The 20,672-nt window shown below is 30.2% G+C and overlaps 2 protein-coding genes and 1 non-coding gene across 4 annotated transcripts; 2 read left to right on the top strand and 1 right to left on the bottom strand.

Moving 5' to 3' along the window:
* Window positions 1-15,072: 15,072 nt before the first annotated feature.
* Window positions 15,073-15,291, top strand: LOC139879323 (small nucleolar RNA U3). Its single transcript, XR_011770169.1, has one exon. It is a non-coding gene; the product is annotated as a small nucleolar RNA U3 (small nucleolar RNA).
* Window positions 15,292-17,704: 2,413 nt separating this feature from the next.
* Window positions 17,705-18,312, top strand: LOC139877532 (glu S.griseus protease inhibitor-like). Of its 2 annotated transcripts, none has more exons than XM_071864969.1 (2): window positions 17,705-17,836; window positions 18,057-18,312. In XM_071864969.1, exons 1-2 carry the CDS (start codon window positions 17,821-17,823, stop codon window positions 18,248-18,250), a joined length of 210 nt encoding a protein of 69 aa, XP_071721070.1. In that variant the 5' UTR covers window positions 17,705-17,820; the 3' UTR covers window positions 18,251-18,312. The 2 variants fall into 2 exon arrangements, 1 of the variants encoding a protein (XP_071721070.1); XR_011768644.1 differs by having other exon boundaries at window positions 17,822-17,946; window positions 18,057-18,133.
* Window positions 18,313-19,332: 1,020 nt separating this feature from the next.
* On the bottom strand, window positions 19,333-19,899 carry LOC139874624 (uncharacterized). Its single transcript, XM_071862028.1, has one exon. It carries the CDS (start codon window positions 19,897-19,899, stop codon window positions 19,333-19,335), a length of 567 nt encoding a protein of 188 aa, XP_071718129.1.
* Between the last annotated feature and the right edge of the window lie 773 nt (window positions 19,900-20,672).

Below are 20,672 nucleotides of genomic sequence, written 5' to 3'. Positions count from 1 at the left end.
GGTCGATTTGATATTTATTACCTAATTACTTTTGATTTAATCTAAACCGAGAACATATGCAAAGAAAAATGGAAATAAATATAAAAACTTGAAAAAATTATTTTTGTAAATGTTTCTACTGATTCATATGCCTAACTAGAGTTATAAAAATTATGAACATAATTTTTTAGGTGACTAATGGAATTAATCAACAAATTAAATCGTATATGTATATAATTCGCTAAACTAATTAAATACATATAAATACATTAATATTATATTGTTACTATTATTATAAAACATCAAAATAATACTTATAATAACTAATTAATTCCTTTCTCTATTATACATACATATACTTTATTAATTCATAAAATACAATAATATATATAATAATAAACCTAAACTTATATACACTTAAATAAATAATAAAGATAATCGAATTATTAATACGATAACAATAAACTTATTAATATCATATTATTAATACATAAACATGTCGTATTTCTATACGCACATAATGGGTGAAGGTTATGATCAAAAGATAACGTATGACTTATACGAACTCACCGCTATTTACAGTAAAGTGGATGATGTCTAGGTTGCCATAATGGGAATAAGGTTTTGGATTAAACGAAAGGTTGTAGACTTATAGTCCAACTGAAAGTTCCTGACCCCTGGTTACATCTGGTCATCCCGACTTACTTAATAGCAACGAAGTTTGGACAAAGTTGTACAACGTCTTAATGTGGAGGATTATAACCCAAAATTTCTAAAACTATAAACCTGCTTTAAATTGAAACTTTTCAAAAGTAGAAACTCTTACTATGAATTGTCACTATTAATATAATCCTTATATTAATAAACATACTTTTTGTCTGTTAGAACATAACTGACTAAACGTTATATCTCTAGGTTGAGATCTCCGTTACTTACTTCCGTCATTTCTTTTCTTTGTGGATTATCTACAACTGCTATTTAAGGTGAACTTCATAGCCCCGTTTTTACTATTTCATAACTGTTTTATAACTTTTGGGGTGAGACACATGCTTGCTTTATAATTGTTTTACGCTTAGACACAAGTACTAAATTGTTAACTATGCTGTCATGCTTTGATTCATGCTAAATTCCTACCGTAATATCGTTAATTGCTACGTTTAAATGCAAACTTAATTATTGTGAGTACGCCTATTGAGAGTAACGTCTCTAACCATTTGACCGCTGGTCTTTGGTTACATAATAATGATTTCACGACACTAACAGTACAAGGTGTCACAGGGTAAATTTTGTTTAGTAGCGATATTACAAACTGCAGCAACACTTTTAGATTGATATTTCTATATCAATCAACTTTAAACTAAATCTTGTGATCTATCATTATTATCAAAATCATTGTTTATGATAAACCTCTGAACTCACCAACCTTTTGGTTGACACTTTTAAGCATGTTTTGTCTCAGGTACTTATATATTAATTTTTCTTGGCGACCAAACATGACGAGCACTTTCCCAGGAAGTCACCCATCCTGGTAGTGCTCTCGCCTGAGCACGCTTAACTGCAGAGTTCTCATAGGATCTGCTGTGCTTGTGGTCCCAAAATGCGTCATGCTAGGAAAGGTCTCCACACCCTTATAAGGCATGCTTCGTTCCCCTCTCCAACCGATGTGGGACGGATGTAACACGGATGTTACAATCCTCCCCCCTAATGGGACACAGCGTCCTCGCTGTGCACGTTTGGTCCGGGGCCTGGCTCTGATACCATCTTTACTAAAGCACAACTCCTCAAATTTACACTTTTTTAGGGTAGAAAGTGTAAATATATAATTTTATTAAAATAAAAGAAACTAATTCCACCCGAATTTATAACGGACCCTATCTTCTCGCTCGGCGCGAGTTAAATTTTTCCGATACTACCGTTCAACTCAAAAAAATCTGATGAACCCAACGGGACTAACTATACGCGAAACGGACATCGTTAAAAAAACACTAAATAACGAGCCCTATATTCTCGCTCGGTGTGAGTTAAATTTTTTCGAGACCACTGTTCAACTCAAAATACTTTTACGAACACAACACGACTAACTATACTCGAAACGGACATCGTTAAAAAATATATATTTTGGGCTATATTTCATACATATAGATACACGTCCAACAAACAACCCAACCTACTAGATATATTAGGTACCAAACAACGTATATTCAAATTCGTCCGCACGTTGAATACAACCGCAGCAACGCGCGGTCGAATTTTTTTCTAGTTATTATTATTATTATTATTATTATTATTATTATTATTATTATTATTATTATTATTATTATTATTATTATTATTATTATTATTTATGGGTAATATTTAGTAAAAATATATAGAGTGTTTGGTGAAAGGGGTTGGTGTGATGTGGCAAGTTCAGTTAAAAGGTATTCTGATAAAGCCCTTTGCTAGTGATTAATCTCGAGTAAACATGACCTATACATTTACTTCATTTTAGGTGTAATATATTTTTTTTAAGATATTCATATGTCAAAATGTTAAAAACGCCATTAGTTTCATGATATTATTAGTTTTTAATTGATATTTATTTTTAATTAATATTAATTTGTTTTATATGTCAGGTTACGTAACTTCACAGATCCTAAAAGCCTTGCATATTGGCTTAGTTTTTATGTGGGAGTGTTAGGGCTCGTTGTAGGAAAGTTTGCATTGGCCAATGTTGATAAAACAATATTTTCAACTCATATTCATCATTCTTGTTGTAAACAATGACGATCTCTATCAAATTTCACGACTATGATTTTCATGAACTCCTCTCTATTTTGTCTACCCTAGCGTGGTGGCATAAACGCTCAAGGTTTAAATGAGCTCGATATTATTCATAACACATTTTATATATCCAATTTACTGAAATGACTTGTATAACATCATCATTTTGAATGATCTCCTCATTAATAATAAATGCACTTCGTAGAAGAACTTGTAGAAATTATGGTTTGTATGATTTTAATTCTTGAAACAGAACAATATTCTATCCGTTGGAATTCACGCAAGGCCCCGAGCATATCTGGGAACGTGAAAACCAAATAAAACGTAAATATCCTCGTCTATGTACGAACAACATCGATTAATGGCAACAACTAAATTTCGGGACGAAATTTCTTTTAACGGGTAGGTACTATAACAACCCTCATATTTCCATACCTGAATTGACTAATTTGACTATAGGGTTGTTATCCATACGTAATATATAATTAAATTTGACATTGATCAAATATTTATTTTAAGTCGACACTTTTTGTTAACTAAAGTTTACACTAATTATATAAAATAACTTTAGTTAATATTAATATTAATGTGTATTATATTTAAAACTATATGAAACATAATTATTAATTAAATGATAAGTTATTTTAATCATTATATATATATTTTTAGCGTATAAAAAAGAGATTTTTTTTTATAAATTAAACAATGAGCCCATGAATTTTGACTAAATATTTTCAAAAACAAAAACTTATTAAAAACATTTTTAACATGTTTTTATTTTTTGTCAAAATTGGCACCTTTATTTTATTTATATTTTTTTTTCACCAACCATTTTTTTCCTATAAATACCCACTTCCATTTCATAAAAACTTGTATCAAATCTTTGAAAAAACTCTCTCACAAATTAGGAAAGTACTTGAGGTATTTTCTATATTTTTTATCGAATTGCTTTTATTTTTTTGTATATTCTTTAAAAATTCAAATTTAATATATATAAATTATTTTTACATGTTATAATTAGTATTATAAGTATTATGATGTATAAAAATAATTTTGATAATTTATGGAATATTATTTATATTTAATTACGAATTACTTATTAATTAAACACGAAAACTATGAAAAATTCATAATAAAATATTAAATAGTAATAAAAATAATTATAATTTTTTTTTGAGATTATTATACTTTTATAAACAAGCAAAAATTATAAAAATTAAATAAATGGGATGATTAGTATTTAAAAATAATTTACTTTTGCATTATTCTAAACCGAGAGAAATAATAAAGAAAATACAAAATAAATACAAATTTGTATTAAATCTATTTTTATAAAATTTTTATATGATTAGTAGCATCACTAGATACTTTAAAAAATATAAAAATTAATTTTAAATTATTTTTCCTATTTATTTAATTATAGGCTGATTACAATAATTAAATAATTAGAAAACATTAAAGAAATAATATTTTGATATAAAATTTGATTTAATAATTTTTATATCATTTTTACAGAATATAGAACCTGTAAAAAATATAAAATTATTTATTTAGGTCGATTTAATATTTATTACCTAATTAAATTTGATTAATATAAACCGAGAATATATGCAAAGAAAAATGAAAATAAATATAAAAACTTGAAAAATTTATTTTGTAAATGTTTCTACTGATTCATATGCCTAACTAGAGTTATAAAAATTATGAACATAATTTTTTAGGTGACTAATGGAATTAATCAACAAATTAAATCGTATATGTATATAATTCGGCTAAACTAATTAAATACATATAAATACATTAATATTATATTGTTACTATTATTATAAAACATCAAAATAATACTTATAATAACTAATTAATTCCTTTCCCTATTATACATACATATACTTTATTAATTCATAAAATACAATAATATATATAATAATAAACCTAAACTTATATACACTTAAATAAATAATAAAGATAATCGAATTATTAATACGATAACAATAAACTTATTAATATCATATTATTAATACATAAACATGTCGTATTTCTATACGCACATAATGGGTGAAGTTTATGATCAAAAGATAACGTATGACTTATACGAACTCACCGCTATTTACAGTAAAGTGGATGATGTCTAGGTTGCCATAATGGGAATAAGGTTTTGGATTAAACGAAAGGTTGTAGACTTATAGTCCAACTGAAAGTTCCTGACCCCTGGTTACATCTAGTCATCCAGACTTACTTAATAGCAACGAAGTTTGGACAAAGTTGTACAACGTCTTAATGTGGAGGATTATAACCCAAAATTTCTAAAACTATAAACCTGCTTTAAATTGAAACTTTTCAAAAGTAGAAACTCTTACTATGAATTGTCACTATTAATATAATCCTTATATTAATAAATATACTTTTTGTCTGTTAGAACATAACTGACTAAACGTTATATCTATAGGTTGAGATCTCCGTTACTTACTTCCGTCATTTCTTTTCTTTGTGGATTATCTACAACTGCTATTTAAGGTGAACTTCATAGCCCCGTTTTTACTATTTCATAACTGTTTTATAACTTTTGGGGTGAGACACATGCTTGCTTTATAATTGTTTTACGCTTAGACATAAGTACTAAATTGTTAACTATGCTGTCATGCTTTGATTCATGCTAAATCCCTACCGTAATATCATTAATTGCTACGTTTAAACACAAACTTAATTATTGTGAGTAGGCCTATTGAGAGTAACGTCTCTAACCATTTGACCGCTGGTCTTTGGTTACATAATAATGATTTCACGACACTGACAGTACAAGGTGTCACAGGGTAAATTTTGTTTAGTAGCGATATTACAAACTGCAGCAACACTTTTAGATTGATATTTCTATATCAATCAACTTTAAACTAAATCTTGTGATCTATCATTATTATCAAAATCATTGTTTATGATAAACTTATGAACTCACCAACCTTTTGGTTGACACTTTTAAGCATGTTTTGTCTCACGTACTTATATATTATGCTTCCGCTGTAGAACTTTGATGTACTTAGAAGTCAAGCCATGCACTGGGACCAGAGTTAACATTTGCGTCAATGTCAATTTTGACTGGGTGTTACAGATTGGTATCAGAGCAGGTTATTGTAGAGAACCAGGATTGCATTTTATGTGTGCCTTATACAATTAGGTACCTTAGCAATGTAGGACTACAACTTCCTTTGACTATAGTGCCTTTAATTGTTGCCTTTAACTGTTAAATGCTACTATACTTTAGAAACTTTACTTATCTTAGAATGCCGAGCCAATATAAGAACTCCGCTCATTCTCCTAAGTAATATTCAATTCCGCCACCACATTTAAATGCGACACCGTTCTCGACATTCCTATGTCATTTATCATGGTTTTGTGTATTACATATGTATTACATGAAATATTATCCATGAATTTTTGAAACTCCTATATTTGTTACTATTCATACTCAAACGTATATAACTCCCTGTTATATCACGTACCTATATGCTTTATGCCTTTATGCATTAGTTTGCGAACCGAAAAATGTCATTGATTTATCGAGAATCTCAAAGACATTATAATGTCATCACTACTCATATTCATTACTTGTATACCTTTTATTTCTCATTATTGAATTTTCTTGACGGATGGCGTCTACGAAACTCTAGAATGGAAGGGTTTGGATTACCGATTTAAAGGATCCTATAGCTCAAGCCCCTAGACCTGAATAGGCCATTACGAATTGAAAGTCTTTAATCGAAAGATTATCAGATTACATACTTATTATTTTATGATCTCGACACGTCATACTGCTATTATTGGATTATAGACACATCATATCTTATTATATCTTATCATATCTATCTTAATAAACTTTGTCTAACACTTTTCCTAAATTTCCTCTGTAAATTACGGAAATCTTTTTGCTATATATACGTATACCAAGAAGACAAATATATCATTCAATATTCAACACTCATCTCATAACAAAAACCCTTATTCTGATCAGATAATATGGATTTCTCACTTGATTCCTCGAACTCCTCGAGCTCCAATGGCAGCGTAACCGGAATGAACCAACCAATTAGTCATCATCTACTTTGGATGAATTGGGGATGGGTTCGTAGTAAACTTAATCAATGGAGACAAGAAGAAGGTGATCCCTTCCACCAACCGAATTCACCTCTTGGTGAAGAACCTGAAGCACTTACCGGCGAACCCATTCGGAACACTATTTTCACCCTCATTTCCAGGGTATCCAGTCACGAATATATAATATCTAAAATTCTAGATCTTATTCATCCACTTGTCCGAACCGCCAATCACCCCGGAATAATAGAAGAAGTCAATGAGCTTCGCGCTCGAGTGGTGGCTCTGGAGAATATGGTGCGAAACCTACGAGCAGCAGCAGCACCAGCAGCATAACCAGCATCACCACCAGTACCAACAGCATCACCACCAACAGCATCAGCTTCACCAACAACAAACACCATAATTTGTACCTCTGATATCAACATCATGCGCCCTATAGATACTAAGGAATATTAGTAATAATGAGTTAAGATGTATTGACTCATTCTTCCTGAAAATTATATATGTATACTTTATATATATATATATATATAAATATATATATATATATATATATAAATATATATATATATATACATATATATATATACATATATATATATATATATATGGTTTGGAACAATAATAAATCTTTTCGTATTAAGCTATTACGTGTGAATCTTAACTAGTATGTACTACTTGGTTAATTCATATCACTAATATGCTATGATGTACATCCCTCGTTAATGACTTAACAATCGTTAATCACTGCTTCATCACAATAAACTCCATTTCATAATAAACTAAGTGTATTATTCAAATACATGTTTGGTTTTACACTTTCATTTTCGATGTACTCAAAACTCTTTAGAAAACATCATTCGTGCCTTGTGAATTTCACAAGAATTCCATGAGCATCAACATCATATACCGAGGTATATCAATAACAATGAACGATGGAGTATTGATTCATAACTTCATTAAAGAAAGATTCTGCGATGATTATGTAATCTCTCAAGTTTTGAAGATTATTTATTCTCGCTTCAACCGCAAATCAAATGAGTTTAATAGTATATTAACTCATTAAATCTATATTATACGTGAAGAATACATATATAAACGTATATCTTCATAAAGATTGTAATTAAAAATCCTTTTGTACAAACTGTTAATTGTGAAAATATTTTAAAGGGTAGGTAAAACCCGAGAAATATTTATATCTCACATTAATATCTTACATTGTACATTCTTCAAATTCTGATTCAATAATTAGTAACTATACTACTTACATCCACATATGTATCCGTTCACTAAAGAACAACCATTTTCATACAAATTTAATTACCTATTCTTATTTGGACATATCGGAATCCAAGTAAAGCTTTAGCAAGTGTAATCTTCCTAAAGATCACTACATTCATGAATTATATTCATTCGTATTCTATGATGAATTATCACATCAAACCACCGAAATTATCGTTCATTACTTTTGAAATCAACAACGCCTATTCATCAACCATTAGATCCGTTGACGATTACAATCAGCGTTTAATCATCTAAAAACGAAATTTCTTGAAACCATCTCGGATTGATAACCGATGAATCAAATATGGCTGCATTAAATGCAGAGGAAACAGCAAAATTGTAGATGGTCTCAATGGCTAAAAGTTTGATAATAAAGAATGGTACGTTGGAAAAGCTCAAAAGAAAATTTGGAACTGAAAAACAGATTGAGCTAACCATGGAGGAGACCAAATACAAATACAAGGACCAAACCCTATATTCAAAGAATCCAGGTAATTCTGGATTCGATGAAATCTTTAGAGAATATCTTGCTCCGAAGTTATGTTAAAAGCTTGCGGAAAATTTTTCTTCATCAACCTTCGAACTTAGAAATTCCAAAATGTCGTTATAAATATCCTCTATATTTCTGAAGATATTTTCATAACGATTCTTGTCCACAATTAAGTATCTCTTTGCGATATCTTTATAAAGGAAACTATTTTAGTTTCTATATTCAGTAAAATTCAAGTTTAAATTATAAATGTTTTGAAGAAATGTTGGAAATTGAAGCATGAGTTAGTATAATATAATGACGTCAGGCCAACGTGATTATATTACACTAAGTCATGCTAAATTTTTAATGGAAGATGATGATTCATAGACTTTATAGTCATCATTTGCCATGTTACACGACTCTTACATTCTACTTAATCTCTGAACATATCAAGAACATATATTCTTGATAGTTCTATCCTCAGTAATTCTGGTAATTTACCAAATAAAATCATGATATTACGCTTAGAACATTAGGTTCATTCGAAACTTCATACCTACAAATTCTGGACCATTATTCGCTTGACTTGAAGTCGGGAAGGAAAAATAAAAGCACGGAGCTCCGACATATAAGGGAAAATATAAAGACCGATAACAACATGAAAATTACAAACCGTGTATATCAATGCGTATTGCAACGTAAAGACACGGGAGAATTAAAAACATTATAACCTCAAGGGAATAGTAGAAGAAAACAAATTCCTCTGGTGGTAAATGAAAAAGAAGAATGACTGTATATATGGTCGATATAATAACAATAATCAATACGGGATTGAGCATATTAACAAATCTTTTGAAAGTATGAATTGAGGAAGAAAGTATAGAAGTGGTGAAGATAATGAGACGGAAGAAGCTAATTTATAGCAAAATTCCAGACACAACAATTAAGGCAATTTTAATTTTCTTAATTACCGGAGAATCAAATCTTATACAGATTATAAAGATTTTCTTTAAATCCCTTGAATTCCGGAAATCAACTTTAATTATGTTAAAAGTTAAGGAAAACAGATATTTCCTTATTTTAAACTTTTACGATAGCTTCGTTTATACTCTTCCTATAATCAAATCATTTTATCCATATTATTCAAAGGCGATAAAACGCTATTTTTCAACTCATATTCATCATTTTTGTTGTAAACAATGACGATCTCTATCAAATTTCACGACTATGATTTTCATGAACTCCTCTCTATTTTGTCTACCCTAGCGTGGTGGCATAAACGCTCAAGGTTTAAATGAGCTCGATATTATTCATAACACATTTTATATATCCAATTTACTGAAATGACTTGTATAACATCATCATTTTGAATGATCTCCGCATTAATAATAAAATGCACTTCGTAGAAGAACTTGTAGAAATTATGGTTTGTATGATTTTAATTCTTGAAACAGAACAATATTCTATCCGTTGGAATTCACGCAAGGCCCCGAGCATACCTGGGAACGTGAAAACCAAATAAAACGTAAATATCCTCGTCTATGTACGAACAACACCGATTAATGGCAACAACTAAATTTCGGGACGAAATTTCTTTTAACGGGTAGGTACTATAACAACCCTCATATTTCCATACCTGAATGGACTAATTTGACTATAGGGTTGTTATCCATACGTAATATATAATTAAATTCGACGTTGATTAAATATTTATTTTTAGTCGACACGTTTTGTTAACTAAAGTTTATATATATTATGTAAAATAACTTTAGTTAATATTAATGTTAATGAGTACTATTTATATAAAACTACATGTAACATAATTATTAATTAAATGATAAGTTATTTTAATTAGTATTTATATTTATATTTGTAGCTAAAAAAAATAAGATTTTTTTATACAATTCAAGCCCATGAAATTTGACTAATACTTTTCTTATTTTTTTTCAAAAACAATCTTATCAAAAACATTTTCCACATTTTTTTCATTTTTGTCAAAATTGGCATTCTTGAAATTTTTATTTTATTATTTTTTTTTCTTTTTCACCTACCATTTTTACCTATAAATACTAACCTAAAACTCATATATTTTTCACACAACCCCTAAATCTTTCTCTCAAAATTTTGAAGAAATTTGAGGTACTTTCTTTCCTTCTTTTTATTTCATTTTTTTTCTTTCGGTTTACATAAAATAATATATAAATCGGATTAAATAGTTATAAATCATTAAATTTAGTAAAAATAATTTTTACAGATTCTATTAATCACATATAAGTTATTAAATTCGAAATATTAATTTATATATTGTGCTATATATTTATTTTTATTTTTGTTTCGGTTAGTATATATATACTATAAATCAATAAAAATTAGTATATGTACTTAAAAACTGGAAAAAATATTTTCATAACTTTAAATTAACATAAAAAGAATATTAGAATTGAAATCAAAATTTATTTACTATTTTATATATATATATTCTATATTTTATTGAAAACCGCTATATATATATATATATATATATATATATATATATATATATATATATATATATATATATATATATATATATATATATATATATATATATATAAAATAGATATAAATGATATAAAATATTAAGATCAGTAATAATTGTATAAATATTAGTTGGAACTATTAAGGAACATGTGAAAATGATTTTTAGAATTTTTGGAATATTATTTATATTTAATTACGAATTACTTATTAATTAAACACGAAAACTATGAAAAATTTGTAATAAAATATTAATCAGTAATAAAAATAATTATAATTTTTTTTTTGAGATTACTATACTTTTATAAACAAGCAAAACTTATAAAAATTAAATAAATGGGTCAATTAGTATTTAAATAGAATTTACTTTTGTATTATTCTAAACCGAGAGAAATAATAAAGAAAATACAAAATAAATACAAACGTGTATTAAATCTATTTTTATAAAATTTTTATATGATTAGTAGCATCACTAGATACTTTAAAAAAATATAAAAATTAATTTTAAATTATTTTTCCTATTTATTTAATTATAGGTCGATTACAATAATTAAATAATTAGAAAACATTAAAGAAATAATATTTTGATATAAAATTTGATTTAATAATTTTTATATCATTTTTACAGAATATAGAACCTGTAAAAAATATAAAATTATTTATTTAGGTCGATTTAATATTTATTACCTAATTAAATTTGATTAATATAAACCGAGAATATATGCAAAGAAAAATGAAAATAAATATAAAAACTTGAAAAATTTATTTTTGTAAATGTTTCTACTGATTCATATGCCTAACTAGAGTTATAAAAATTATGAACATAATTTTTTAGGTGACTAATGGAATTAATCAACAAATTAAATCGTATATGTATATAATTCGGCTAAACTAATTAAATACATATAAATACATTAATATTATATTGTTACTATTATTATAAAACATCAAAATAATACTTATAATAACTAATTAATTCCTTTCCCTATTATACATACATATACTTTATTAATTCATAAAATACAATAATATATATAATAATAAACCTAAACTTATATACACTTAAATAAATAATAAAGATAATCGAATTATTAATACGATAACAATAAACTTATTAATATCATATTATTAATACATAAACATGTCGTATTTCTATACGCACATAATGGGTGAAGTTTATGATCAAAAGATAACGTATGACTTATACGAACTCACCGCTATTTACAGTAAAGTGGATGATGTCTAGGTTGCCATAATGGGAATAAGGTTTTGGATTAAACGAAAGGTTGTAGACTTATAGTCCAACTGAAAGTTCCTGACCCCCGGTTACATCTAGTCATCCAGACTTACTTAATAGCAACGAAGTTTGGACAAAGTTGTACAACGTCTTAATGTGGAGGATTATAACCCAAAATTTCTAAAACTATAAACCTGCTTTAAATTGAAACTTTTCAAAAGTAGAAACTCTTACTATGAATTGTCACTATTAATATAATCCTTATATTAATAAACATACTTTTTGTCTGTTAGAACATAACTGACTAAACGTTATATCTCTAGGTTGAGATCTCCGTTACTTGCTTCCGTCATTTCTTTTCTTTGTGGATTATCTACAACTGCTATTTAAGGTGAACTTCATAGCCCCATTTTTACTATTTTATAACTGTTTTATAACTTTTGGGGTGAGACACGTGCTTGCTTTATAATTGTTTTACGCTTAGACACAAGTACTAAATTGTTAACTATGCTGTCATGCTTTGATTCATGCTAAATCCCTACCGTAATATCGTTAATTGCTACGTTTAAATGCAAACTTAATTATTGTGAGTAGGCCTATTGAGAGTAACGTCTCTAACCATTTGACCGCTGGTCTTTGGTTACATAATAATGATTTCACGACACCGACAGTACAAGGTGTCACAGGGTAAATTTTGTTTAGTAGCGATATTATAAACTGCAGCAACACTTTTAGATTGATATTTCTATATCAATCAACTTTAAACTAAATCTTGTGATCTCTCATTATTATCAAAATCATTGTTTATGATAAACCTATGAACTCACCAACCTTTTGATTGACACTTTTAAGCATGTTTTGTCTCAGGTACTAATATATTATGCTTCCGCTGTAGAACTTATGATGCTTGATGCGAACAACTTGTTGATTCATTAAAAGATCATTGCTTTTTTCATCAATAGGAAGTCGAAAAGCCTTCACATTGTTCTTGATCCGTTGCAGCTGTTTATATATATAAAAGATTGTTTTTTCAGTAATTTGTATATTCTTTCAAAAATAGGCTATACTTTTTTCGTTCAGTGTTCTTCATATCTTAGTATCGGTCTTAGGTCATAATTGAATGGTATGCTCGTTCGTGCATATAATGTGAATCAACGCAAATTCCTTTCTTTTTTCGTCGGGAAATTTGTAGTCTTATAAGTTAAGTTCCAAATATGTTATCTGTTATGTCTGTTATATTGGTTTACACAACAGATTTAGTAGTAAAACTAGAAAGTTATACAGAAACTAATTATCTAATCAATGTACAGTTCAACCCAATCTTAAAATGACTATGATAATGTCTAATTTTAGAAGTCAACTAAAAAAGTCAGCAAAAGTGGCAGTTTTGACTTTTTGCCAATCCAAATGGAAGAATGAAACTGTTCAAAGATTGCAATCCCAAATGGAAGTATTAAAAATTTGAGATACTGCCAACCCAAAATGAGAAAGTACAAACCTTGATGCATATTGTACAACCCGTACTATACCTCTTCTATTATCCTTTGCATCTATTTATACCCTTGATTCTTCATATTCTTTAATATGCTCATCCAAGAATGTCAGTGTGTCAAGGTAAACTCAGTTACTAACCTTCAAACTTGTTAACTTAACTGGGGTGGTCGGGGAAAATGGTCGGAAACAGTCACGGGATAACCCGGTTAGGCCGCCCTTCGACGGATAGCCTGAACACGGAAAACGTAATCTGTTTATCAAATTTTAATATTTGAACGAACATTCATGTTTCAAGATTGAGTAAACGACTTGTGTTTGTTTTTTATGCGATATAGGAAAGAGTTCATGGCCGGAGCTGGTAGGAGCAACTAGGGAAGCAGCAGCAGGTACGATCGAGAGACAGAATCGACGGGTCGATGCAATCGTGTTACTAGACGGAACTTCAACAACTGAAGATTTCAGTTGCGACCGTGTATGGGTGTGGGTGAACTCTCGCGGGAGGGTCATTCGAACTCCTAGTATTGGTTAACCCTTGTTATCAATGCAGAAGCTAGCAGGCGCCTCGTCTTACCTATTTTTAATAAATAATAAAGTGATTTACATCTTGTATAATTTCTGGTTATAATGTTGTTGTCTCTAGTTAGTTATAATAATTGTATGATGTATCTAAGCAGAAATAAATAAGCATATGTGCGTTGCACTCGGTTTCCAGTTATCACCTTAAATGATATTGAATTCGTATAGATCTAAATCTTTTATCTTAAAAATCGGACACTCGAAGTACCCACATTTAGAGTGTTTTCGTGTTATTTTCAAACTATGTTTGCACGCTATGCGCAAGTTTTTGCGCAAAACTTGTAAGGTTAGCGATTGTTATAAGCCGGCTTTATAAGTTTGTATGAGAAACAACAAAGACTAATGCTGCAATTACAAACTTTTAACAAATAAAAGTGAGACAGTTAACCCAATAGAAGTCCTTATACGATAAAATTAACTCATAAAACGGTGTATTTAAACCTAATGTTAATAATAATCACGAGTATAAAATAATAAAGTTCGTTTTCATACAATATTTTATTTTAATCTTATAATGAAAATTAGTATTTGCAAACAATAACAGATATGTGATGCAATGACTTAAAAAACAGACGTCAGATTAGTGTTATGTTTCATGCCTCCCACATCGGTTCTACTTACAAAAAATCAGCTCTATATAATAGCCACGTAGATGACAACAAGCACGACCTTACTTGAACAGGATCTGTTCTATAGGCTCGTACCTCTGTATTCTTGACTCCTAATTAGACAGAAACCCATGTCTGGTTGATGAATCAGGACCATGTAACTAGAGCGTGATTAACATAGCCTATGGTTTCGAGTTTCGACCATGGCTCGGTAGAGGATCGTTGCCAACTCATCTGATGGGTTCTGGCATGGTTACATGGTTGTCTGACAGACAAATAATTTTTGTGGTCCGACTAGTCTATCGTCTCAAGTTTTCAAGGAAATGTCCAAACCAGGCTACCTGTTTTTCGGTGCATTTAATTTTTTTTGGTTCGAATAGACTATCGTTCAAGTGCGTCTGACTAGTCTATCGTTGCAAGTGTTCAAGGAAATGTCCAAACCAGGCTACCTGTTTTTCGGCGCATTTAATCTTTTTTGGTTCGACTAGACTATCGTTCCAAGTGCTCGAGTAAATGTCCAAACCAGGTTACCTGTTTTTGGGTGCATTTAATTTTTTAGGTTCGACTAGACTATCGTTTCAAGTGCTCGAGCTGTTTTGGGTGCATATAAACTGTTGATGAAATGCCTGTTAATGACACATTCAATGTGCGTAGGAAATCATAATACTTGGAAATATTGTACGGAGTCTTTTAGAGTAGGTTTGCGCAGAAACTAAAGGATCATCAAGAACCGGAGCATTTAGAAGATGATACACCGGTTGTTTAACAACCTGCTACACATTCTTCTTATATGATGCACGCACGAAATATGGAACCATATCAAATTTGATTCTTGTTAGTTTAAAAATTTAATCTTTATGAACCATATTATTTTCTAAATTAACTCTTCTGACTCATACCATAAGAATCTAGTATTTTGAACAATTCTTGTATTATAAAATCTGATTCTCCTTCTTCACCATAATGCTTATGATGCTTGATCCGGACACCTAATTTCATAAGAATATAATTGTTATTTTTAGCAAGAGGAAGCCGAAACCAAATTTGAAAGCCTTCACCATGTTCCTAATCCATTGCAGCTGTGTATACTTTAAAAAAATCACAGTTTAAAAATCACAGCAATTTGTCTCAATTTTCACATTGAAGTGAATTCTTCGTTTATTTTAGGGCTTGAGGGAGAAAAGAAGTACATTTTACAGTCGTTATCAGATTTAATGAGGAAGTGTGATCAATTTTTCGAATGGTAATGTAACTGATAACGGTTTGTTAACAGATGATTAAGTTGATGTGGGTACACTTGACAATGATATTTTTGATCTTAACGAGAGGCTCGAAACGCTTGAAGCTGATTGTGATTTTCTTGAACGTGCGTGTAATACGCTACAAAGTAAAGGAGGATTAGAATTTGTTCAAGAAATTGCACATCATTTACATGATTCGAGGAGGTTGATCGAAGATGTTAAGCGGTCTCTTGAAGCTACAATTATCAACAATGTTAAGGTATGTGCCATTTGTTTACAATTATTTGTTCAGTACGAAAATAAATAATTATTAGGATTTTTCTACAACAGCTTTTAGGGCTGTCGTTAAGGTGCTTTAAAAAAAATTGTTCTTAGCGGTTATGTTGACTTTCAGATGGTGGTTATTGAAAATTTACAAGTATTTTAAGCATAGTAACACAGCCCTAAGGGCTGTCGTTAGAAAAATCTATCATTATGCATAAAGTTGGTTATTGTTACTGATTAATGATTAATCATTTTGCTATTGGGTATGCACACTCTTGCTCTAAAATAAACTTTTGAAGGGTAAAAAGCCTAAAATATATATTTCTCTTGAAAAACAATTGTTATGGTAATGCATACTATTAATAAGGATTTTTATGAGGAATTTATATTATTACACCAGAGCTTTTCTATTAGCTCTTCATACTTGATATTTTATCACAATTTTTTTTTTATTATTATTTTTTATCTGTTAATGATATATATAGAGTTGTTAGCCTAAAAATTCAATCTTGGAACAAAATTATTATCCAATTTTTTACTCTTACATTGATGTGTTAACTGATGTTTTAGATGCATGCTGACTGCTGAGGTGGACATGGATCGAATTGCCTTTTTGCTTATAATGCTTGATGCGAACACGAAGATCATTTCTTTTTTCATCAAGTGGAAGTCGAAAAGCCTTCACATTGTTCATGATCCGTTGCAGCTGTTTATACATATAAAAGATCGTTTTTCATTAATTTGTATATTCTTTCAAAAATAGGCTATACTTTTTTCGTTCAGTGTTCTTCATATCTTAGTATCGGTCTTAGGTCATAATTGAATGATATGCTCGTTTGTGTATATAATATGAATCAACGCAAATTCCTTTCTTTTTTCATCGAGAAATTTGAAGTCTTCATAGGTAAAGTTTCAAATATGTTATATCTGTTATCTGTTATACTGGTTTACACCCCAGATTTAGTAGTAAAACTAGAAATTAATACAGTAATTAATTACCTAATCAATGGTCAGTTCAACTCAATCTTAAAATGACTATGATAATGTCCAACTTAAAAAGTCAACTAAGAAAGTCAGCAAAAGTGGTAGTTTGACTTTTGCCAACCCAAATGGAAAAATGAAACTGCTCAAAGATTGCCATCCCAAATGGAACTACTGAAAATTCGAGATATTGCCAACGCAAAAGAGAAAGTACAAACCTTGATGCATATTGTACAACCCATTCTATACCTCTTCAATTAGCCTTTGCATCTATTTATACCATAAATTTTCTATATTCTTCAATATACTCATCCAAGAATGTCAGTGTGTCAAGGTAAATTCAGTTACTAACCTTCAAATTAGTTAAATTAACTGGGATGGCTAGGGAAAAGGGTCGGAAACGATCACGGATAACCTGATTAAGCTGAATATTCCCTTCGCCGGGTAGCCTGAAGAGGAAAAAAACTACCAGTTTATCTGTTTTTAATATTTGAACAAACATTTGTGTTTCAAGATTGAGTAAATGACTTGTGTTTGTTTTTAATGGGATATAGGAAAGAGTTCATGGCCAGAGCTGGTAGGAGCAACCGGAGAATCTGCAGCAGCTACGATCGAGAGACAGAATCGACGGGTCGATGCAATCGTGTTATTGGACGGAACTTCAACTACTGAAGATTTCAGGTGCGACCGTGTATGGGTATGGGTGAACTCTCGCGGGAGGGTCATTCGAACTCCTAATATTGGTTAACCACGGTATCAATGCAAAGGCTAGCAGGCGCCTTGTCATACCTATATTTAAATAAATACTAAAGTTACTATCACTTGTAAAATTTCTTGTTATAATGTTGTTTCAAGTTAGTTCTTGTTGTTCTGGGAGTAATAAATGTATGATGTACCTAAGAAGAAATAAATAAGCCATTTTTTTTAAAAGGCAACAAGTTTATTGCATTACTATAACAACTTACAACGAGACATATACAATACATCCTTTATGTAAGCCATGGAAGGAGAAAACGAAATAAACATAAACATACAACCAAATCAAAAACTTTTAGCTATATAACAGCATATAGAAATAAAGCATGAAGTTATAATCGTATTATATTAGCCAACCCCTTCTTGTGGTGTTGAGAAATCACACGAGCCCGGGTTGGTTACCCAACACGATAGCGACACTTTTTGTAATTCACTTGAAACTTTTGCACTGTATCTCATCAAGTATGACCGAACTAGGAGAAGATTTATTGCCGAATACCTTATGATTTTGATTTTTCCATATGGAATAACCGCTCACCCATTTTACCGTTTGTCAAATCGCACCTTTTCCATTCATGTTTGAAAATGGGCTAGCGTCTCTAAACATCTCTTGAACGGAAAGTGTGGATACGCTATTTAGTTTCCACCAATTGAAGACCCGCGACCAAACTTCCATAGCGCATTTACAAAACACGATAGCGTGTTCGGCCATCTCTAAATCATCATCGTACATTAGGCATCTCACCGAGTTGAGGTCGATATATTCTTTTATCTAACTCCACTCGGGTTGGAATCTGTCTGCGAAGTGATTTCCAAGCAAATATTTCAATGTTTTTAGGGATTAATTTGTTACGTATAGTTTCATGAACAGTGGCGGAACCAGGATTCCAAGTCACCGGGGGTAAAAAAAAAATTCAACAAAAGCTACAATTTTTTTTTCACCAAATGTAACAAAAAACTGCACAAAATGTACCAAAAACTAGTATTTTCCTCTACGTAAACGCATATGATTAAAACGCTCAATTACATCTTCATCTTTAACTTCGGCTAGAGCTTCTCTTTCGATCGCACAAATTACACATAATATGCCGATTCATTTTCCTCCAAGATTTTTGCTTTTAAACCATTGAACTCGCCTCGCATGTTGCTTGCTCCATCATAACCTTGACCTCTCAATTGTTGCATGCTCACTTTATGTTTGGAAAAAAAAGAATCAATGGAAGATTTAAGAGACAAAGAGGATGTATCCTTTACATGAACAAGGCCCACAAATCTCTCTTTAACAAGTCCTTGTGCATTATCATATCGTAACACAATAGCCATTTGTTCCTTTTTAGATACATCGCTAGACTCGTCAACTAATAACGCAAACACATCATCACCAATATCTTTAAAGATACAATCAAGTACTTCTTGTTTAAAGCACTTAACAATATCCTTTTGAATATAAGAAGAAATCAATTTGTTATTCCCCGGAGCTTTCGGTAGCTTACGGAGTTCCTCATTGTGAAATAAGATAAAGTCCATCAATTTCAAGAAATTTCCCTTATAAATAGATGTTTCCGACTCATCATGACCACGGAATGGTAGTGCACATTTCAAACAATACCTACAAACAGAAATCGTAGCACTCAACCGCATTCGATTCTCTTTTTTTGATTTTTCATCTTGCTTATGAAAAGCGTTGGCAATATATTCATTTGGTTTCTTTAAAGATTCGCACTTTTGTAGTGCTTTATTATGAAAACCATTTACATGTCCAACATGCTCTTTAAGTCTCTCGGTCTTTTCCAATTATTGAACCCGTCCGTTACAAATGCCTCACTACCACCTTGGTGGCCAATATGATCTCTAAATAAGTAGCAACACAAACAATATGCTCTATCCGCCTTCATACTATACTCTATCCAATTATATTTATCGAACCAACCTTTGACAAAACGTCTACCATTTGTAGCAGGAAATGGATGACCTTTCGGTTGACAAGGTCCTCTAAGCCAATATTGTCTTCTTATCTCGTCCCTTTGATTAGGATTATATTGCGATATTCTTGGTCTATCAACCGGATCCGATGGAAGATTCTCCATATCAACAACATCAATAGGAGTCGAAGAAGATGGTTCTTTTCTTTTATAATAATTCTCCATATCTATTAACAATTAATAAATAACAATCAACAACATAACAAACACATTTAACAACAATCTGTTAGTTAACAACAATCTGTTAACAAAAACAATAATAACAATTAACAACAAGTATGAACAACAATCTGGTAATAATTAATAATCTATTAACAACAAAAAACAATATAAAACAATTAACTACATGTCTAGTACTCTAGTGTGAAGTGTCTACTGTCTACATATAACAAATCTCAAATAAAAAAGACAATTGAACATTTGAACCCAAAT

Source organism: Rutidosis leptorrhynchoides, chromosome 11, assembly GCF_046630445.1.
Source record: "Rutidosis leptorrhynchoides isolate AG116_Rl617_1_P2 chromosome 11, CSIRO_AGI_Rlap_v1, whole genome shotgun sequence".
Lineage (NCBI taxonomy): Eukaryota > Viridiplantae > Streptophyta > Magnoliopsida > Asterales > Asteraceae > Rutidosis > Rutidosis leptorrhynchoides.
Note: the sequence above shows the minus strand (reverse complement) of the source record. Positions and strands in the feature narration are given on the sequence as shown.

What these genes read in the sequence shown, in the direction of transcription:
- LOC139874624 (XM_071862028.1), bottom strand. Translation starts at nt 19,899, where the DNA reads ATGCGGTTGAGTGCTACGATTTCTGTTTGTAGGTATTGTTTGAAATGT.